Source organism: Leptinotarsa decemlineata, unplaced genomic scaffold, assembly GCF_025532065.1.
Source record: "Leptinotarsa decemlineata unplaced genomic scaffold, Ldec_3_MD MMD2_tig00026358_RagTag_RagTag, whole genome shotgun sequence".
NCBI lineage: Eukaryota > Metazoa > Arthropoda > Insecta > Coleoptera > Chrysomelidae > Leptinotarsa > Leptinotarsa decemlineata.
In genome coordinates, this window is record NW_027412703.1 from 599,071 (window position 1) to 623,409 (window position 24,339).

The window sequence follows — 24,339 nt, forward strand, 5'->3', positions numbered from 1 at the left end:
AAAAGGCTTAAAGGTACCCCCGGGAACAATGGAATGACGTAAATTCTTCTGCACCCTTGATAGTTCTTATAGAGGATATCGTCAATGACCAGAAGGGTGTTGTCATCGACGTCGTTGACAAAGAAAAATGTCAAAAGGATCTTAACGTAGCCTGAGGGTTGAGAGAGAGGCCAATGGAATGACGTAACATCTTGAGAAACCCTGTTGGTTTCGATTTTCAATGACCAGGAAGGGTTGAACAAGACAAAGTGCCATAATAGATGACCCCCTAGGGGTGTACAGAGGGTGATTTCTCAAAAGGACACAAGTGGTGATGGAGACCAGCCGAACCACGCCTCGCCCACGTGATATTCATTGTGACGCATCTGGTAGTTTGTTGAAAATTGACTTGACTTTTGGGGTCATCATTTGTTTATAAAACTGCTAATTTTGGTTCATTTCACTGATAATGATAGTTACATAGCGTTTTTGGAGCGTTTGTAGGACAAAATCGCGGAAAAAACGGGTCCATTTGAAGAAAAAAAGTGCTGCTTCATCAAAAAAATATACCGTGTCACAAATCAACGAAAACTATGGCAAAACTGCATGAATTGGGCTTCCATCTGTTTCAGCATTCACCGTATTCTCCAGATCTGATCCCCTGTGACTTTTACCTGTTCTCAGACCTCAAGAGAATGCTCGCTGAACAGAAATTTACCGCCGATGAAGAGGTAATCGTTAAAACTGAGGCATATTTTGAGACTAAAGACGAATCGACTTTAAAATAATATCACATAATATCACTGAATTCATTTGCTGCGTTTATCGACCACCAAGCGTTAAACAATATAGGATACTATTCTATTCACTTGCAAACACCACTGAATTTCTGCAATTCAATCATCAAAGTGCCGAAATTTCCATATTCGGTGACTTCAATGTCCACAATATCGAATGGCTCAAATATCAACGACAAAGTCGCGAAGCTGAGGCAATAAGCATTGGACTAACTGAGATTATAAATGAGCCAACCTGACCGTCATGGACTATACGCAAGTTTTCTAGATATATACCTAACAACCAATCCAGAAATTTACACACACTGATCATAAATCAATTTCAGTGTTGAGTGAAATACCGATAAATGGTGGGGAACAACTTAAGCCGCGTAAAGTGTGGCATTACAGATCAGCTAAGTGGGAGGATTTTCAAGACCATTTCCGGAATTTTCCCTGGTTAGATCGATGAAAAATAAAAATACAGTGAAATAAAATAATCAACCTAAAGGTAACCCAGGTGATAATCGAAAGACGATTCACAATTGTGTTCGGATGATGTGTATACTACAATCGAAACTGAACATTTCTTGATTTTATTTCGTTTTCATATTTTTTGCTATTTTTCCATCATTTATTTTGATAATTACTTTCTACTGTATTTTTATTCTAATTTCCATTTCAAATCGAGCACTTTTCGAGCAATTTTCTCAAACGCCAGAACTGCAACACTCTTCACGATGCGTGTTCCACCAACCAAGTTGGCGTTTTCAGCTGTACAATTAATTTCCATTTCAGGTCGAAATAATTCATTTTATTCAAAACCTACCGTACTTACAACTTTAACTATTTAGGTTTCATATTTTTTTGGCATTACTATTGTATTGTAAGTAGCTCAAACCAATATTTACATCTGATTCTTTGAAGTATTTTTATTTTTGATTATTTCAACATTCAATCCTATCTCAAATCATATAAAAGTACCCTTCGTTCAGGCCAGTCTCAATTCCCTACACAGTAGGTTGAATGGACTGACACCTATCAGAAAACAACTACTCCCCTGGCTAATAACACGAAGGGCGTTGGATTATATCCGACAGGCGTCAGTGCAGGATTCTTCACTGAAGTTATTCCTGCATATGCTTTTGTCGATACAACTGCCGCAATAGATTTTCAAATATTAGAACACACTTGCACACAGGTTTCGGGCTGTTTGGCCACTCGTCAGTGCAAGGTAGTGTCTATCGTCAACATAAAGTCGATGATTTCTGATAATTGAAAATCGAATTTCTTCAGAGTATCATTCCTCGAACAAAGCTGAAGCGGACAACAAACAACAGATTTGTCTCGCGCCATCTGCCTCTAAACGAGGTAAACAACCACATATCCGAAATTTGTCCAATTCCTCGTATAAGGATAGTAAAAAATCTCTTTTTTTGATTTATTGCTTCCATATTTGTCCTTAAAACGAATATTTCAAAATGTGGCCTGTATAATTTTTGACCTGTTTTTTTTTTTCCTGCCTATTATTGTTTCAATCTGCTTTTCAATTTATATCTGAATGAATCATTCAATTTGGACAGCGTTGGGAAAATAATTGGATACGCAGACGATACTACGATATTTTATGAGGCAGACACATGGCTTGATTTGAAAAAGAACGTAGAAACAGATTTCCACTTGCTCAAAAAATGGTTTGACCAAAGGCTTCTGACAGTGAAACTGGAAAACACTATTTTTTTTCCTTTTAGCTGCAATCTATCCAATGATTGTCCATTTGAAACTCTTGATGTCGGCGATCAAGGAAAAACAATAAAAATAGATTCCCTAACAGAAATCAAATACTTGGGCGTCTACATAGATAGAAACTTAAGATGGGACTCTCAATATAAAATATACAATAAAAAAACTGCAAACAATACTTCACAACTTCCGTTCCTTGAAAAATTACTTACCTCACAAAGAACTTAATCAATTATATAGTTCCCTAGTAGAGAGCCATTTGAAATATGGTATAACAGCATGGGGATCAGCTCTGCGTGTACACCTCAATCAGTTAGAGGTATTACAAAGGAGATTCATGAAGTTGATCATGTCTAGAAATTCACGTTTCACGTCAGATCTCCTGTATAAAGAGTGTGAAGTTATGGATATGAGACAATTATATTATTATTGTACAAACGTGAAGTATAATTTCAGCAAAAATAAAGCAACATCACGAAACCACGACTATAACACACGACATCGCGACCAACTGACTATCCTACTGTTAAAAAGTCAATTTCACGAAGAGCATATTCTTTCATGGCAAGTAAATTATATAACACAGTTCCTTACAAAATAAACAATTCTAATTCCAAACCAATATTTAAAAAACAAAAACACATTCTCAAAAAAGATAGACAATTTAAAAAAATCTGTTAGAGTGAAATAAGTTAGTCTTAGTCAAATTTATCCTAAAGTTGTATCATACTGTATAGTAAGTAGCATAATTTTATCCATATTGCCTAAGATTTTATCTATTTGTACATTAATATTTTATTATTATAGAACGTGTAATGTTTGTCTAAGGTTTTATCTATTTTTTTTACTTTTTGTTTGTCTAGTATTTAATCGGCCTATTTTACCTCAAGCTGAAATATAATTTGCTCAACTATAACACCAAATTCACAAAATTTAATAAAATGTTTTGTAGTTTCTACCCCATGAAGGCCATAGATATTTTTATACAAATATTTATGTACTTACATATTCTTTAAAACTTCTTGCGAAACAAGACCTCTGCTCTTATCGCCAAACTACTTTGTTCACATATTTTATTTCAATTGTATTCTAATCTGTATACGTTGTGAATAAAGTTATTATTATTAAAAGTTATTCACGGTGGCTCGTTTTCAACTCAAATAATTTGTAGCTCCCGAACCATAAGCTTCAGACCATATGTTTTATACTTTGTTGAAATCTGCTCATCATGGAGCATCTGATAATACGAAACAATAAAGGGTGATCTTTTAAAAAAAAATTGACGACATACTCTGGGGGTGCGATAAGAAAATTAACATCAAATGTGAATATGTCAAAATGTGTCCCCCCGAAAACTACTGTTGACGTTTTTTTATTTTTCCTGAAAATCATTGCACCAAAAGTAATTCAGGGTAGCTCGTTTTAAATGGAATGCGCCGTATACATATAAGAAAAATCGTCTTGTATTTTTGTTAGGTCGAAAACTTTCCAGACCACCCTCGTACAAACATTCTGAACAATTCTAACAATTTTTTTTTTCAGGAACACCCCTATAGTCCAGGTCCTTGCACAAATTGTTTGGAAGATCGTGTTGATAAGCTAGTTATATGGGAACCCTTGCTGGCAGGCGCAAACTCCAGTTATCCGCCAATTTCTCTAAATAAAGCAATACAAAACGGTGGAGTTACCTGTATATGCAATCGACAATCATTTTCTTCACAAGTCATATCAAAAGGGGAACAGCTCAATCTTCAACTCATTGTAGACAGTGCTCACAGTGCTCTCAGCTACTTCAAACATACGGCGTCTCTATTTGAAGCAACATATGAGTTCGTACATGGGCCTTTATGTGGACCACCTATAATTCAACCAACAACAGATGGAGAAATCCATTATCCTTATTATGAAGCTATTGGCTTTGTTGAACCTCCAAAATCTATAAGGTAATGAAGCAAATCAAAAATTCCACAATTCTTTTTATCATTTATAATCAGCAGAAGTGAAAAATAAATAAAGTTTGATCGATAGAGAATCTGCTTAAGTATAATAAAAGACAAACTGAAAAAAAATCCGTAATCCTGCGTAATATTAACTTCCTAAGGATTATTTTATTGTCTCTACATCTACATAAAAAAGTTGAATTGTTATGAGGGTTTGACAGGTTATTGTCCCAAGAAACAATGAATACTTATAATTAGGGATTATAACTAACTACAAAGCATTATAAAATAAAAAAAATAGATATTTTATAATAAACACATAACATATTGTAACGAATTAAAGAATTAACTGTCTTAAACAAATTTATTTTAACAATACTTCACTATCACAACTAATTTATTTACACCACTCAGTAATTAACGCTTAATTTATCTTCACCGTTTGTTAACCGCTCGATTCGCTTTCTTGGTACAGACTACTCTTCGGGACGGAGAGCGACGTTTTTATATCGTCAACGAACGTTCCGGATCCCTCTGCGGATTTCGGGACCCATCCGGACCTTTCGCGCTATTTCGCGATGCGTCATACGTTTGCTGACTGGGACATCGGTCAGGGCCGGCTTCAGATTCATTACAATATCATGAAAAAAAACAATGGGATGCAGGCAGATAGTACATGTAAAAAACGGATTCATATGTAATAGAAGAAAATGCAAACTACGGAAATCCAGTAATTAGATTTTTTTCCAATTGACATTGATTAATTTTGTAATGGAACAGTGCTTCTTCATTTTATCTGGATTTTTTTAAGACAAAACACAAGCACTACAGAAAAATCCTTAAGGCGCTCTCAGAGCGTTGCCTGTGCGAAAGTAACGATTCACATTGGATGTTGATCGCTGGAGATTAAATATATTCGGAAAAACTTTCTCAGGAAGTTTATTCCACAAAAACGCAGTTCTCCAAATGAAATAGTTCTTAAATAGTGTAGTTTGAGGTCTACTGAGTTGAACCTGGAAACGATGAACAGCCACAGTCCGTCGTGTATTTCTGATACGTACAGCTCTTGCTAAAATCAAATTTGCCAAGTCACTTGAACACTTTCCGTGGAAGTATCTATAGAAAAGAGAGAAATCTCCAACCTTTCTTCGATGTTCCAGGCTACCACGTCTCCGATCAGGCGGATGGTTCTTTTCTTATATAATAATAATAATAATCAGTCCTTGAGGGTGGTGGAAGAGTACACGCATGCTATCGGTATGAAATTCGGGATAGACAAATGTGCAATGGTCCATCTCAAAAGAGGACGATGCGGGGACTACGGAGAGGATGTGCAGCTCGTAGATGGAAGCATCCTACACCATCTGGATGCCGGAGAGACGTATACTTACCTCGGGGTGGAACAACGCCACTCACAAGAGGTAACTGCAGTGAAAAACTCTCTCCGCGGCAAGTATCAGCACAAACTTCGACAGATCTGGTCATCGGAACTGTCGGGGAAGAACAAAGTTGCTGCAACAAATATGCTTTTCGTTCCAATCTTACTCTACTCGTTCGGAGTAGTGAAGTGGACTCGGGAGGAGCTGTATCAACTCGACGTAAAGACCCGAAAAATGATGCATCTCCATAGGAGTTTGCATCCCAAATCGTCCGTTCCACGGTTGTACTTCCCCCGACAACAGGGAGGCCGTGGACTTTTGAGTTTGGGGTGTCTACATGACAGAATGGTGCTGGATACAGCCTGTAAAGTCGTCGGGAGTTCGGATCCTCTTCTCTGCATGGTCCGTGACCATGAGAGAGCAGGAATTGGATCACTTCTCTTTAGGGCAGCTGCCCGAGCAGCTGATGAACTCGGTATAGTTTTCGACACTGAACGAGGTGACCACAACTCTGTCACCGAGTTGGAACCTGTTCAGCAAAAAGCTCAGATAAAAGCCGCAGAGATCACCTTACTTCTGCGGAAACACAAGGATAAACCAATGCATGGGGTCTTCTTCAATAACATTGGAGACCTTGGCTTATCAAAGCGCCTGACCTTCGCTTTTCTCAGGTCGAGTGGGCTGAAGTCGGAAACTGAGGGGTTCATCATGGCTTGCCAGGATGGTGTCTTCAACACCTTAGTCTACCGCAGTCGCGCGATGGGTATAGAGGTTCCTGACACAAGGTGCAGGGCCTGCCGCGAGGCGCCCGAGACCCTAATGCACTTGCTATCAGCATGTCCAGCATATGCGGTCTCGGCCTATATCCATCGACATAACGCGGCCCTGAGAGTGCTATACTACCATCTACACCGGTGTTGCCCTACGCTCCGAGGAATATTGAATCCGTTGTGGGGAACGAGAAGTGCCGAATTTATTGGAACTACTCGTTCCCCACCCTCAGGCTCATACAAGCTAATAAGCCTGATGTAGTCCTTCTCGACCATCAAACCAAAACGATATTTGTCGAGGAGTTTTCAGCTCCTGGCGAGACGAATATCGTCAAAAAAGAGGAGGAAAAACGGATAAAACATCGAGATTTTCTCTTCGAACTCCGCAGACTCCATCCAGATCACTCCGTCAAAATGGTTGTTTTGATTATTGCAGTCCTTGGTGGAATGATGATGTCCTCTCTACTCTCGAATCTTAAAATCATACCGGCTTGCCGCACTAAGGCAGAAATCTTAGCCGCACAGATGCAGAAGGCTGTCATTCTTGGCTCACTGCTCTTGCTCAGGGCACATGATTCTCGGATCCAATGATCACTTACTTGATGGTGTGGGGAGTGGTCATTGGTTGATAATGCTGGCGCGCCCTCCCGAATGTATCGGGGCTTCGGGGGATAGGGCCTGACCAGCGCACACTACGGTGAAAAATAATAATAATAATAATGTATTCGTTCCCACATGTATGTTCTTACTAGTATGAACTATATGATACAAATTGTAACATTATATGACGCACTAATTAGATAACAAGTGAACTGAAAAACCACAAACTGGAAGACTGTCTGTGGTGTGCGTATAGCCTATGGTAAATAGTATCGATTGATAGTGCATGAAGCCAATGACAATATATTCCCCCCTTCAAATTTGAATTTTATAGTAAATAAGCGTCTTTGATATGCTACTGAAATAGTGGTCACTTCATACAATACTAAAAATTACAGAACAAACAAGTAATTTAACATACAATTTTCCTAACATTAGTAAACAAAAAAGATAATATATATATATATATATATATATATATATATATATATATATATATATATGATGAGCTGTTTTCTCGGGTTTCGCTCCGTGTTCTGTGTATTTTCTCCCCATAAGGATTATTTTCACAACGTTTCGGCAAAGTCTCATTTGCCATCTTCTGGTGATGTCTGGTTTTTTCAACTAGACTGATTACTTCGAACTCTGTGTCTCAATTTATAGGGATGGATGTTTCCCTTTACCTGCGTTGCTGCCACTACCTGTGTTTGTTCGACTACCTGTTTTGGTCTTATTACCTGAGCTGCCTCTCCTGTCTCTGTTATTGTACCTGTATTGTCATGTACCGAGTTTTGCCTCTGAAGTTGAGCGGTCTGATTGCTTGTGCGAAGTGATAAAACGGATCTCCATGTTGATGGTAATCTTTGCGCATCATCCCTCTTGTTCATATTATTAGGTCGTTTTTCAATTTCGATTGCTTCTCTGATTGTTCGTGAGTAAAAGTTTTCGTTGCTTGCTAGCATTTTTGTGTTGTCGAAATTGATGTTATGTCCTGTTTGAAGTACGTGTTGGAAGAGAGAAGACGTGGTGACTTTTCCCTTCACTGCTAGTTTGTGTTCATCTTTGCGAATGTTGATTCGTCTGTTGGTCTGGCCGATGTAAGTCCTGTCACAATCATGGCATGGTACTTCATACACTCCTTGTGATTCCAGTGGTATCTGATCCTTGGGATTACGAAGCATGGACCTTATTGTTCGTTTGGTACGAACGAAGTTGATATGTTATGTCGGTGAAGAATTCTGCTGATTTTATCTGTTGTTCCTGCAATATATGGTAGTGTGGTTGTTATGACCGGTGTATCTCGAGTTTTTTGTTGTTTCCGTGTGGTCTTGGCAGCCGCTTTTATACTTCTTTCTGAGTAGTTATTCATTTGTAGCGTTGTTTCGATGGTGTTCAACTCTTGTTGTCTGTGATCGTTGTCTGCCAGCCTCCTCGAACGTGTAATGAGTGTTTTTGCCACCGCGTGAATTTGTTTTGGGTGGTGGTGTGAATTTGCGTTTAGGTACCTGTTCGTGTGTGTTGGCTTTCGATATACCGTGTGACCTATATGCAAATGAAATTTTCTTGGTGGAATCCAGCAACTTCACCAATTCACATGCCGCACACGGCATGAAAATTTACCTTATCATTTGAACACTCAGCGTATATATGCAACAAGTAGGTTAGGTCAGGTCAAGTCTAAAGTGAGCGGGTCTATTCTCCATCGCAACCAGCAAGGGTTTATTGTGGCTCACACTTATTCACAGTCGACCAAATAAACCCAGCTTCTTAACGAAGCCGATTAGTTTGTATGGTGAGTGGTCTTTCAGGTCAGATGGTGAGAGAACGGATCTGCCGAACTCAAAGAACCTGATTCGGTCCTCAGCGGGGCAGGCACAAAGTATATGCTCTGCTTTTCAATCATTTAATAAACAGAGGCGACACACACTGTCTTCCGACAGTCCAAGTCTCTGCATATGATGATTCAAATGACAGTGACCTGTAAGGAGGCCTGATAGACATCGCAGATCATCCCTACTATAGTCCAACAACTGTTTGGTATCAAGCTTTAAAGAGTGAATTAACACCTTGGAGTGAGTCAATCCTGAAATATTCTGTCAATAGTCCATAACTCTTCCTGCCATCCAGGTGTTCAGTGATTGTTTGGCAAAGCCTAAAGCGATGCCAATGACAGGTTCTGGTCCAATGAAGCTGCTTGCAGCACCCTCCTTTGCAAGAGAGTCAACAGCTTCTTTGCCTTCCAGGCCAGTATGGCAGGAATCCAGACCAGAGACAATCTGTTAAGTCTTCCTATCGAGGAGAGTCGTTTTTGGCAGTTTGCTACCAATTTAGACGTTGCTCGGTAGGGGCCAAGAGGTTCCAATGACGCTTGACTGTCCGAAAATATTTTTATTGACTTGTGTGTGAGGTTGGATTCTTCCAATCACTTCGCACACAATTCAATGGCGTAAATTTCCGCATAGTTTCCTAGGCAGGTTGAAATTTCTGTCCTGGGTCTGCGACTGAAAACACCTGCACAAGAACCGGAAGGTGTTTTTGAACCATCTGTGAACCAACAACTATCTGCTCTTGATGTTTCCTTCTCCCGGAGAATCAAGTCCTCTCTACTCGGGAACAGTACTTTATAAGGCAGTTTTTAGTTGACAGTTGGAGGCATAAAGTCAGAGGTCATTTCCAGAATGGATATTATGGAAAATGTTTTTCGAACTTCCATTGTCTGATATAATATAAATTCATTTGAAAACCCTGAAAAAACAATTAAAAACTTAATAATATTAAACGAAAATAACAATTTTAATAAACAAAAAGCTGGAATTACAAAGAATTAACATACAAGCAACAAGCAAACAAATAAAAATTAATGAAAGCTGAAAAAAATAAAAATTAAAAATTATTATTAACAAAAAATGAAAAATAAAAATGAAAAGATTTCAAACCAAGTATGTCACGACGTCTCGATTGTTAGTATCCACAATCGTCTTCGGGTGATGACTGGACTTATTCCTCCGAGATCTGACTATTTATAGGTCGCTCGAGTGCTTTCACCTATCCCCTCTTCACTTTTTCCGCTTCATTGGTTTTTAGCGGGAGATGACCGTTTGGCAGGAATTGGTCGTTTTTCGCTTGATTAGAGGTTTCCATATGTTACGTATCTCTACGTTAGCTTGACTATATGCGTTGTTGGACAAAATATACGCGGCTTCTTTGAATTTTCTCCTAAACCAGTGTTCCTCTTTGTGGATGATTTCAGCTTGAGCCCACTTGATGTTATGTTGATGAGTCCAAACATGCTCTGCTATTCCGGATTTGCTGGTTTCTCCTCGCTGTGTGTGTTTCTTGTACTCAACAATGCAAACATTCAATGGCCTCTTAGTTTCACCGATTTATGATTCTCCGCACTCGCAGGGTATCCGGTAAATGCAATTCTTGGAATCGCAGTCCGCGTTTGGTGGCCTGGTTTTCGTGAGGCTGCTACGGATAGTGTTCCCAGATCTGAAGCAGGTCCTGATTGGACCCAATCCGTCTTATCCTTTCCGATAATCCTCTGATGTAGGGAAGTACAAGTACTGGTTGTGACAGCTTCTCTTCCTTGTGGAGTTCTTGCTGTCTTCTAGCTAAGGCCTGTTCTATCATCACTCTGGAGTAACCATTCCATTGTAGGTCATTTTTGATGATGCCTAGTTCATTTTCGAGACCTTCCTTTGTATTACAGAGCCCAAAAGCACGGTCGAGTAGAGCCTTGATGATTCCTTCCTCAGTCGATTGATGGTGGTTGGATTTCTGGTTCACTCACCTGTGTGAGTGGGTTTTCGATATACAGATGTTTCCCATTCAGTGTCGGTCCTCTTCACCAATACCTCAATTCGTTGTGGACTTCCTTCTCCATTGTGAAAGTGATGGAAGGACTTACGTTGTTGATGAGCGTCAGGAAGGTGTCGTCTACGTATCTCAACCTGACTCGGGGCTTCTTGTGGGCTTCTTCAATGGCCAGAGTTCCAAACCACTTCATATATATATATATATATATATATATATATATATATATATATATATATATATATATATATATATTGGCTATAACAGGTGAAAGTGGCGATCCTATTGGCAGTCCTTCATCTTGCGTAAAGAACTCGTCTTTCAGTTGAAAGTATCAGTTTCCTACACATCATCCTAGTAATGTATCGGCAAGTTTGTTCTATCTTTCAGGTCCTCATCTTCGGATAGCTTCTTCTGTATGATTTGAAGTGCTTCTTTGACCGGAACGTTGGTGTAGAGGCTTTCCACGTCGAAACTGATCAGTTGATCCTGCTCTTTGACTTCGATTTCCCCTAGTAGTTCAACGAAATGCCTTGAATTTTTCACAAAATATGATGTTTTACTTTGCAGTGGTTTAATTATTGGTAGTAAAAATCTGGACAATTTCTACATGGCTGAATCTCTGGTCTGAGCGGATCTTCCTTTTTGTGGATTTTGCCATACAGGTGAGGGGGCTTACTGCGGTGCGGTGTCAGCAATGATCTCTCTTTTTCCGTAAAATAGATTTGGTGTTTTTTCAAAGTCTGGGACAACTTCCTTTCAATTGATGCAGTAGGGTCTCTTACGATCTTCGTATATTCTCCTTTCTGAAGCACCTCTTCGATCTTCTGTTCGTAGAGATCAGTGTCCATCACAACAGTAGCGCTTTCCTTATCTGCAGGTAAGATCTTGATGGTGTTGTCTCTCCGTAGCCCGTTCAGAGCTCTTCGTTCTTGATTGCTGATGTTAAAAGTTGGAACTGGTTCTCGATCTAGCTGTTCTCTGATTTTCCATTTGAATTCTTCTGCCTCGATCTGATCAATAATGGAACTGGTGGATTCTACTGCAGTTATTATTTCCAAAGTAGGCACAGATGTTGGTGCAATGGCGAAGTTTAGACTTTTCTTCAACAAAGATTTGTCTATGTCCGTTAGCGGGCGGGAACTCAAGTTGATGACATTGGCGGCTTCATAGTTGTCCTGTTCTCGTTCTGTATTTGGACATTGTTTCCTTACTAACTTTTTCCACTTCCTGTTGTGGTTATTCTCCATGTCTTGTCTGATCTTCAAGCACGTGCTTTCAATCTTGCCAAAGATTGGTCCATGATCCTCTTCCAAGGTCTCTCTTCTCATTTCTTCAAAACGTTCTGTGACATTCTGCATCAGAGTTGACCTCTTCTAACGGTGGTAATCAATTTGAGACCTTATTAGTGCTCGGCTGGCGCATTCCAATACACGTTTGTCCCTCTCTCTCTCTTTCTCCTTCAAACCTTCAAACAAACATGGAAAATGTTCTTTTCATTTAGTGTGTCATCAATTTATCTATTATATGTTCGGAAATATTTCAGAAAAGTCATAATACAAAAATCATATTTATCAGTATCTGTTTCTAGGTGTATATGGGAAATAAAAGTAAATAAAGACAGAGATTTCTGGCTGCACTTCGACAGAATCAAGTTCTCTTCGAAATCTTGCGATGACGGAATAGTGGACATATTTTTAAAAGGTAGAGCTGATCCCTACCTGTCCCTCTGCGGTGAGAATGTATCACTATCCAAAGAGCTACCCATAATTTCATCAGCAGAACTAAGTCCAGATGGAGTTGACCCCAGTATAACGATACAGTTCATAGGAAGTACATCCCCAACTAGAGCCGCTTTCAAAATAGCATGGACTGAAATGTTCCACCTTCCAAGAAATATAGATGGATCCCTCATGTCATCTAGATTAACAGAAGGGGGGAATTCAGAAGGACTTTCAGGTGAGGGCTGCGAATTTGCCTGTCCCGGAGACCAGGTACTCTGCATTCCTGCTAGATTGGTGTGTAATGGAGTGGTCAATTGTCCGAATGTTTCCGACTATAAAGGTGAGTAAAACAAATAGTTATGAAAGTTATGTGTAACTGTAGTGGACAAGTCTGGAAGCTTAGGGTTTTTCTGAAATACGAATTTCAAACGGAAACTTTTGTAACGAAGGTTGTAACATCCGTTGTCGTAGATTGAAACGGGTTACTTTATTACTTAGGAACTAAATTATGGGCTTCAGAAACTCAGCGGAGAGGGTTGGTGGGTAAATATAAGTCCACTTGGAGGATAAGTGTATTGTCTCTTTAAACATGCCAAGCTTATGGTGATTACAGGCTTATGGCCCAGAAGTATACTTTTGGGTTCACATATATAAATGTAAGCAACTTATGATTGAACTTAAGGTGTGGTAAATACTTGGTTTATTCTAGAATTCGCCATTTGTGCCGCAATGTTGATTCGAGGTCGTGCGGGAGGGTGTAATACATAACAGGAAAGACCTTACATGCATGGGATATGGGAGAATAGTCTCCAGCAGCACGATCCAACCCCTGTCCGCAGTCCATTCAGGCAATGATCTTTTCCATGCAGATAACGTGCTTCTCGGAAGACCGTAATCAGAGTTATAAGGGATGTAGTGGTCTAGCCTTGCGAGAGATACACCAGGATATAGTTCACAATATCGACTTGAGGTGGTAATAAGAAGGCCTAAAATAAGGTTGAGGTTTAGAAGGATATACCCTTTAGGGTATTTTCGGGAAGTGGGTTCTTACCGTAGTTGTTGTGTGGCCTGAAGATTGGAATTTGACAAGAGAACGGGTACTTAATACAAATCCCCAATACTGTGGGTGAGTTATTCCTTTAGATAACCCAAATATAGTTATTCCCTTATGGAATATTTTGGTTTCTTCAAATCCACGCAGTGATGAGCTCAAAATTCCTGCTCCAGAGAAGATAACCAAACTCAACTCTCTTTCCCAGAGAAAAACCCTTTTCTTTTTCCTTTCCTTTTTTTTCCCTATCAACGTTATTCAAGGTCGAATTATTCTGATTGTCTTTAGACACAAAAAACTGAACTGAATTGTTTTGAATGTTATACAGGGTGGAAGCTGTGCATAAATATATGATTTCACTACATTACTTTTCTGTTATCTTATAAATCCACTATTACATTTTGGGAACCGTAACAAGGTTACATTTTATCATTTGGTCAAATTTCAGAACACGCTAACGAATGAATGCCAATGTTGAAACATATTGATGATTTACCATAACAAGCCGCTTCCTTTTCGTCAGTGATCACTAGAACGTAGTACACAATTTTTCACCGACCTTTCTGGGGATTCCTATATTCCAAAATCACCTGAAGCACCGCCCCCACAATTCCACTTCAGTATCACCCGCCCATATAAATACCACCGAACACCCCTCGATACCTCAGTTCGATCTGAGGAGTAAGCAGATTGAGACCTCAGGGAGAACTCATGACGAGACCTGGAGAGTAGGCAGATTGTGGCCCTAGCGTCAGGTCACATCAATTTATTGAAAATGGCTCCGAAATCGGAGCCGAAACGTCAGTTTGACTTGGGTGTCACACTAATAGGTGGTTCCACTTATGTTTCGCTTGCATATAAAAAATCGCGATCGAGATTCTTGCCCCTCATCAGCGACAGCATTTAAATTATAATTTGACATACTTCAACGGAAAAATGCTACCTCTACCTTCAACCCCCGTCGAATGACAGGTACAACCCCCCATTTAAAAAATGGGGGGTATAGACTTGTGATATATCGTTTGAAAGGTCTCTTCATTCTCTATTCAAAAATGTTATTGCTTTCAAGCTTATTGCAATATACTCAAAATTAATAGCATGTTGAGGTATTGATAATAATAAAGTAAGCAAAAACCATAGCCATGTTCTTTTTGGATGGTATCCTTTGGAAAACTGTAAATAATTTCCGTGACAACGTTAGTTTAAAACGCCTTGTCAACTTGTTTTGAATGATACAATATTAGTTGTCAGTATTTCAATTCAAGTTTGAAGTTCGTTAACTACTAATAATGTCAGTGGCAACGTTAGTTTGAAACACCTTGTCAACTTGTTTTGTATGTTACAACATCAATTGTCAAGTTTAAAGTTCGTTAACTTCAAGTCTGACAAATGGTTAGATTAACGGAAATGCATAAAATACCAGTTTTACAAATGATTGATTACGGAGTTGAAACCCGAACACAACAGGAATTAACTCGCTTATTTCATGAGAAATTTCCTAATTTACCGCTCATATCTCAAGGAACAGTAAGCAAAATATAGAAGCAGTTTTGCGAGCTTAGTTATGTGGGGCGGATAAAAAAAGCAGCTGTCAATGTAATGAGTGATGAACTACATCGAATAGACAGGCATCCACTATGTTTGTGAGCAAAAAATGGACATGTTGGATAATAGTATCTTCCAATTAAAAGACGTTATGTTTTCTGATAAGTGTACTTTGTCTCACTGGATGAGAGAACACACGCAATACCCTTAAAAGGTTAATGTGTGGGCAGGGATTGTAGAAAACCATATCACTGGTCCCTTTTTCATTGAGGGCAACTTGAATGGCGATAATTATTTGGAACTACTTCAAAATGATTGTCATTCCAAGTTTATCAAATTTATATCCTGATGCAGGAAATCCTCCAGTTCCTGTTCCAGTTGGATAGGGAGGCGAGAATCGATTGAATGGCCAGCGCGATCACCTGATCTTTCATCATTAGATTTCTTTTTCTAGAGATATGTAAAGAGCAATGTGTACAAAACTAAACCTTCAGATTTGAATGATTCAAAAGAACGAATAACGCTTGCGATTAGGTGGGTCACGCCTGATATATTAAATAATGTTAGAAGACAGTTTTATTTGAGATTAGGATGTTGCCAAGACGTTCGCGGTGAACATTTTGAACATCTACTTCGTTAACATCCATAGTTCTTTTTCGTATTCTACATTTTATTTACGTTTTGCATTACATTTTAGTTTTTGTGTGTATTTTATCGAATTTCGGTAATCACAGGATTTTAATTTATTTTATATCAATTGTTGCAATAAACTTGAAAGCGATAACATTTTTTAATAGAGAATGAAGATACCTTTCAAACGATATATCACAAGCCTATACTTCCTATTCAAAAAATTGGGGGTTGTTCCTGTCATTCCAAGGGGGTTGAAAGTAGGGGTGACATTTTTACGTTGAAGAATGTCAAATTATAATTCACATTTGACGTGTTTCGGGATTTTTTTAAATATATACAGTAACCGAAATAATGAATTTATTCCATTTGGCATTTACACACTGTATACTCAGACTCTGATGAGGAGCAAGAATTCCGAAACCGGTCTTTCGGTGGTCGTTTCGACCAAATGAAAATTATTTCTACTTTTCACATATAGGAAGTTACTTGCGACGAATCTTGCAAATGGAAAACATTTTATAGGTGCCTGATGGTTTTTCTTCAGCTTTTTACGCGGCATCAGCTGGGTTAGTTGTTTCTCTGTCGGGTATCTGCCACACGTACATATTTCTCTCTCCACCTCGTAACACGGAGACAAAGCTCACACACATTAACAGTTTTGTTCATGTTCATTTGAATGAGTAATAAGTAAACCTTTTCTGTGGAAGATGGCGTCACTATGTCCTTTCCACACATGAATTTAAATGTTTGCATAGGTTTTTTGTAACAACTCTATCGGTGAAAAACAAAATTGACCCTTTTTGACTTCCAGCGATTTACTGCGTGAATTTTCATTTTTCACAAAAAATATTTATTTATTCAATTTCCATTTTGTTCCCTTCAGAATAGTCTCCCTCAGATATTATACACAGCGGTTTTCCCAATACTCGAAGCAGTTTTGATATGCACTTTTTGGTATATTCTTTCATGGGTCTCTTCAATATTGGTAATAGAAAAAAGTCGCAGGGGGGCAAATCTAATGAATACGGTGGCTGAGGCATGATCACGATGTTGTTATTGGCCAAAAAATTACGAACAAGCAATAACGATTGAGCAGGTTTATTAACGTGATGCAAAAGCCACAAATTTTTTTCCACAATATTCTTCGTATTGCTTCCTGCAAGCGTCGCATAACTTCAAGATAATACTCTGGATCGCCCTTGACGTCATTCAATAATTCCTGAAAGATGCTCAAGCAATGTTTTTTGTCAAAATTCAGTGTGAAAGTTTGTAGTATCCCAAGAATCATCAAAAAAACACACTGTTCTCCAAAAATATAGACCTTGAAGCAATTCTCGATTCTGGTTTGACAAGAATACAGGGTGTCAGATGGGGTCAAAATATCACCAGTACTTCATATAACTTTTTTTCCTAAAATCCTTCGTTACCAAGTAACGGGCCCTCGAAGTTACAAAATGAAAAATGTTTTTCTTTGATAACTTTTCAAGTGAATATTCAATATCATCCAAATTTTGGTAATTGACTAAACAAATGAATTCCTTCGATGAGCTTTCATGCAGGAGTCAGTTGTTTTGCTACAAAGTCAGGAACGGACTACCCCCGATGGTCCACACCCCAAAACTTTGAAATGACAGATATTTTTCAATATTTTTCAACAAATTAAGGTTACTTGGACAATTTTATGAATAAAAGTACTCGTGTGGAAAGTCGATCGGAGCAACGAGTCTTGATAAAAATGTAGTTTCACTCGACGACATCAAACCCGCTCGTCCACCATTATTTGAAATGAATAATTATTATCAAAGCAGAAATAATAATGATAACGTTAATTCAACAACATTTATCCTGAGATGTCTACCATTATTCGAAAATATTAGTTTTTAAGGAAAATGAAAATGATAGGTAAAATGTTCATAACGAATTTTTATAATGCAAACACGTTTAACTAACGAAACTCAAGAGCCTCAAGAGCAAACAGAAATGAAAAATTCGCTACAGAAACTGCTCGATATGACCACCTTCTCCCTCTATACATTTTCTTAGTCTGCGAAGACACCCTCTCTGTACTTGAAATAGCATTCCAGGGTCGTTTCGTATGGCTTCACAATGTAATGTTATTCTATTCAACAATGCATCTCTTGTGTGAATAGGTGTAGCGTAAACAAGGCTTTTTAGATGCCCCCACAGAAAGAAATCCAATGGATTTAAATCCGGAGACCGCGATGGCCATGAATATGGCCCACTTCTACCAATCCATCTATTGTGGAAAATATGGTTCAGATGGTCACGCACAATCAAACTAAAATGAGGAGGAGCGCCATCATGCATAAACCACATATCTCTTCGGGTTTGCAATGGAACATGTTCCAAAAGTCCATTCAAATCGTTCTGAATGAACTCCAAATAACGTTCTCCATTCAATCGGTCTTGTAGAACGAATGGTTCTATTAGATGGTTTCCTATGATACCAGCCCAAACATTCACGTTGAATTTCCGTTGGTGTTTGGTTTGCAATATCCCATGGGGATTTTCTTCGGCCCATATATGGAGATTATGAGAGTTGATAACTCCATCTCTACTGAAACCTGCTTCATCAGTGAATAAAACTCGATTAATAAAAGTCATATCCTCTCTTTGCCTATCCATGAACCAATTGGCATATTCCAGTCGTGCTGGAAAATCTTGAGGTGTCATGGCATGTACCTTCTGGATGTGAAATGGGTGGAGCAGTTGTTCCCTAATTATTCTATGAATAGTGGACTTGGATGTATGGAACTGTTCTGATAGATTTCTGATGCTCATTGAAGGATCATCAGCGACGGCTTCCAAAATATTTTCCTCCAATACAACGGTACGTACAGTCCTAGGAGCGCCCTCACCACCTCGTTTTGGCAAAACTGTACCTACAATAATATCGAAATAAAACAACGTGCTCAAATTAATTATCAATTATTACATACCTGTCTCCCTCAAGCTGCGATCGACACGCTCGAATGTTTCTCTTGACGGTACCGTTCGATTGGGAAAATGCTCGGAATACAGACGACGAGCTTCTGCAGCATTACAAAATGCTCGTCCATAAAATACATGCATATCTGCATATTCATTGAATGTAAACTGTTCGGCCATATCAAAAAAATTCAAAATATCCTATAGAATATTGACAATACAATGATAGTCATATGACAACGCACCACTCAACAAAACATAATTGCATTCCAGTTTCTCATTTTTTATCAAACCTTTCTAAAAGGTTTTTTTGTCAACATCTGTGAAAGAAATGGAACATAATTATTCCCTGGATATTTTTCACCTGATCATTGTAGTTCATTCGTTTGCTTTTTATTAGTATAGTAAATATTTTTTCCGATGTGCGTTTTTTCAGCTAAATTTAGATTCGTGTTAAAGAATCTCTCCCATAAAATTATAATTATCAGTTTAGCTGTGAAGAAGAATTTGAAACATTCGAATGTTGAGTTTCATGAGATTCAGATAACTGATCAACACGAAACGTGATTATTCCACACGTATTATGTACATACAAAATATGGAATGAATTCGATATTTCATAGTAGAGTAGCTTGTTAGTTTAAAAACACTACGAATCTACAGAACTTGATATTTCTTTTGAAAAAATATCTGCTATCACAATTGTGACTTAAACTTCCATATAGGTACTGTACTTTTTGTTTACGACTTCATTTTAGCATACTTTGTATTATTCCTGTTATAAATGTTGTTGAATTAACGTTATCATTATTATTTCTGCTTTGATAATTATTCATTTCAAATAATGGTGGACGAGCGGGTTTGATGTCGTCGAGTAGAACTACATTTTTATCAAGACTCGTTGCTCCGATCGACTTTCCACACGAGTACTTTTATCCATAAAATTGTCCAAGTAACCTTATTTTGTTGAAAAATATTGATAAATATCTGTCATTTCAAAGTTGTGGGGTGTGGACCATCGGGGGTAGTCCGTTCCTGACTTTGTAGCAAAACAACTGACTCCTGCATGAAAGCTCATCGACGGAATTCATTTGTTTAGTCAATTACCAAAATTTGGATGATTTTGAATATTCACTTGAAAAGTTATCAAAGAAAAACATTTTTCATTTTGTAACTTCGAGGGCCCGTAACTTGGTTACGAAGACTTTTAGGAAAAAAGTTATATGAAATACTGGTAATATTTTGACCCCATCTATACATTCCCGAGAGGAAAAGAGAAAGTCCAGGGACACCCTGTATAAGTAGGAATAGAAGTTTTTCTGTTTATACAAGAGTGAAAGTACTTTCTAACAACAAAATCCAACAGAGTTATCATTTATTCACTGGTATTATGAATCAAGATGATCTGAACCCATTATTCTTTCACTCAACTCTTGAAAATCTATGAATAAATATTAAAGATAATTTTCCAAACTCCATATTATGAGTAACAATTTTGTTTGCACTTTCAGGTACCGCATTCAATGATGAAGCAACAGAGTTATGTGATGTCAGAGAAAGTCCCTCTGAAGTGAACTGGATATACATTGGACTAGCATTCCTTTCGGTGCTCTTATTGTTGTGTTGTTGCTGCATATTTTTGTGCAGACGATGCTGTAAATATTGTTGTGGGGATAAAGATTGAAAGCTCATTGAATCGTGAATAATTTGCTTTCTATTGATTATCGTGGATTTCTACTTTAATTTCCCAAAAGTCAACTCGAATCACATATTACAATCTAAAATTGATGACAGTATATCCCTACAGTCCTTCTGCCTTCAACAAATTGTGTGAAATACAGGGTGATTCGAAAGTACTTTGACAAACTTCAGGAGGTGATTCCTCACAATATTCTAATATGAATTGTCCAAATAAATAGATGTCCGGAAACGCTTCGTTTCCAAGATACAGGATGTTGAAGTTTTATTTTTATTTTTATTTTCGTTTTTTTCAAATAACTTTTGAAATACTGAACTTAATTAAACAAAACTTGGTAATAGGAGGTTTTTGAGGTGACGAATTCGAACCTGATGTTCTTATTGCTCTTACTCGTAGGGGGCGCCACCTACACGTCTTTTTCTTCTTTAAAGATTCATAACTTTTTTGGGCGTACTTCCAGCACATTTTTCAGTAAAAAAATCGATTCCTCTTTCATATCTACGTAAATAAGCTACCCTTGTTACTAGTCGCTGTAAGCAACCGTTTTCTAAATATTTGGACTTGAAAACTTCAAGTCGATTATTTGATAATCGATGCATGTTGAAGTTATTACGAATATTTTGCTTTTTTCACAAGAATGCTTTGGAAATGAATTTGACGTTTTACTCGTTTGAAGAGGTCATTACTGTTGGGTACGTTCCATTATGACATCCTTAAGCGAAATAGTTATTTTTGTATCAAGGGTGCATAATCAGTATTTGTTTTAATAAAATTTGCAAGAAATGTCAACATTTTATTTCAGGAAATTTTGAATATGTAGAATAAACTAAAATAAACGAAACTAAATTGTATTCAAATGAATTGTTGGAAGTGTCCACCTTCAGCGAAGATACAGGTAGTTAGTCGTCTAGTCAGTGAATCTCGTACCCGCTCAAAAATTATTGGTGTGTTTCTTATTGTTTCACAGGCGTCTACTATTCGGTTTCTTAGATCTTCCTCGTTCACTACTGGAGTCTTATAAACTAGTGACTTCAAATGTCCCCAAAAATAAAAATCTATCGGGTTTAGATCTGGGGACCTTGGTGCCCACGCTTGGTTAGGTTCTTCTACACCCCTACCGATCCGTCGAGTTGGATATACTTTGTTAAGGAATTCCCTGGCTACAACGCTAAAATGGGCCGGAGCCCCATCATGCATGAACCATATGCGGATACGAATTTCTAATGGTACATTCTAAAGTAGTCCCGGCAATTCATTTTCTAAAAAGTGTCTGTAAGTAACGCCATTCAGTCGGAGCGGAAGAAAGAAAGGACCTATCAAGTAATTATCAATTATTGCCGCCCATACATTTACAGAAAATTGATACTGATAATGCCTTTCACTAAGTGCGTGCGGATTTTCGAGAGCCCAAACATGGTTGTTATGAAAGTTTGTGATAGCATTTCGGGAGAGTTTGCCTCGTCCGTGAAGAGTACATATCTTAAATATTGAGGATTTCCAGCCAATTTTCTCAAAAACCATTGACACATAGTAATGCGTTGGGGAAAGTCTCGTGGCAAAAGAGCTTGTACCCTTTGAATATGGTATGGATGAAACTGTTGATCGTGGATAATTCTCCAAACTGTGGACTGAGTAGAATTGACAGCCTCAGCAATTACTCTTTTGCTTGTTTCTGAATTCTCCTCGAGAGCGTTCAAAACAGCTTCTTCCAATTCTGAGGTTCGGACTGCTCGTGGTCTTCCAATAATATCAGCTGCCCTCTTAAAGCTACCTGTTTCTGCCAAACGACGGTGGAGACTGGCAAATGGTGGAGCTGAAGGCAGTACGCGATTAGGAAATCGCTCCTGGAAAATACATCTTGCTTCGCGCGCATTGCCATTCGCAAGGCCATAAACGAAATGCATATCGGCTAAATGAGCATTATTGTTTAAATAATCCATTTTTTCAAAATAAGTGTTTTCTACTTCTCTTTACGGAAACTTCAACAAACCGTCTAACTGTTACAAAATATGTAATTACCAAAACTACTCACAAACGTCAAATTTATTTCCAAAGCATTCTTGTGAAAAATGCAAAATATTCGTAATAACTTCAACATGCATCGATTATCAAATAATCGACTTGAAGTTTTTAAGTCCAAATATTCAGAAAACGGTTGCTTACAGCGACTAGTAACAAAGGTAGCTTATTTACGTAGATATGATAGAGGAATCGATTTTTTTACTGAAAAATGTGCTAGAAGTACGCCCAAAAAAGTTATGAATCTTTAAAAAAGAAAAAGACGTGTAGGTGGCGCCCCCTACGAGTAAGAGCAATAAGAACATCAGGTTCAAATTCGACACCTTAAAAACCTCCTATTACCAAGTTTCATTTAATTAAGTTCAGTATTTCAAAAGTTATTTGAAAAAAACGAAAATAAAAATAAAACTTCAACATCCTGTATCTTGGAAACGAAGCGTTTCCGGACATTCATTTATTTGGACAATTCATATTAGAATATTGTGAGGAATCACCTCCTGAAGTTTGTCAGAGTACTTTTGAATCACCCTGTATATTACAATTATTGAGTATTCGAATAAAATCAGGGCAGTCAGCTCTCTGAAGTATTGATTAAATGCTTATTCAAGAAACATTTCATCGTTAGATTTTTACTAAACAGTTTTACAATAAATATAGTTTAAAAGCGCGCCCACGCTTTTTTCACAATAAAACTAATATTTTTCGTTTGTTATTGTATTAAGCTTATTTAAAAAAATTATTTTCAACTTTTTAGTTCGATGTTCTTTAAAATCGTGTTTTTTAGTTTTTAAAACTATATTTAATTTTCACTTTTCAGTCCGATTTATTGTCAAAAATATTTTTTTTAAAGTTCTTGTCACTAGTATTATAAATCTTTAACAGACGGCGCACAAATGTAAAATTCCCCTCAAACAACATAATAAAGTTTGAGGTCTCAAATTCTATAGTAATACTGAGATGCAGTCCAGTGGGGCCCTACAAACGACACGGTCCCTGTAAACCAAACCATTAATCAATATACAATATACATGTGATGTACTGTTTGGAACCTTTGGTGTAGTAATGAATATTATTGGAGTTTTTTCCAAACACCAAATCGTTATTTTTACACCTCAACACGTGTTTAGATCACCAAGTGATCATCTTCAAGAGGAAGATAAAACTAAAAACTACTCAAAACTAAAGCTACTTATATTAATCATGTACATCATACAGGTAGGTAATCAGTAATACCACCCATACAAGTGTACCACCCTAAATTAATTTTACAATTGGCCTTTCTATTATTTTACAATATGTCCTTATGTATGTTTAAATGTTACAGCTATATATAGAACAATTTTCAGCTATATAAAATTAGTTTCACAATATTGCCTATCTAAATATATTTACAATGTGTCTTTTTGTAGTAGTCAGTAAACCCAACAATATTATTTCAACAAGCTATATAGTATGTTATTTGGTATTGGTCCGTTATCGTTATTCATAATATTATTATGTTTACTTATTTCTACACCCTCATAGGCATCTAGTTGCCCGTTGTTGTTAACTTGTCTAACTAATCTTAAAGAACTAAAGTCTATGGAATGGTTTTGTTGCAAAATATGATGGGCGACTGCTGATTTTTCAGATCTTCCATATTTTAAGTGTGCTATGTGTTCCTTATATCTCACTTCAATAGATCTTTTTGTCTGTCCATAATATTTCGCATCGCAA

At 37.7% G+C, this 24,339-nt stretch overlaps 1 protein-coding gene across 1 annotated transcript in view; it reads left to right on the plus strand.

Moving 5' to 3' along the window:
- The window catches only part of LOC111513641 (cubilin), a 60,216-nt gene extending 39,620 nt beyond the window's left edge, over positions 1-20,596 (plus strand). Inside the window, exons 9-11 of the mRNA XM_074184704.1 lie at positions 4,041-4,441; positions 12,595-13,067; positions 20,417-20,596. Of these exons, the coding sequence (XP_074040805.1) occupies positions 4,041-4,441; positions 12,595-13,067; positions 20,417-20,589 (1,047 nt within the window). The 3' untranslated portion in view covers positions 20,590-20,596. The remainder of the gene's footprint in view (positions 1-4,040; positions 4,442-12,594; positions 13,068-20,416) is intronic.
- Positions 20,597-24,339: the final 3,743 nt, after the last annotated feature.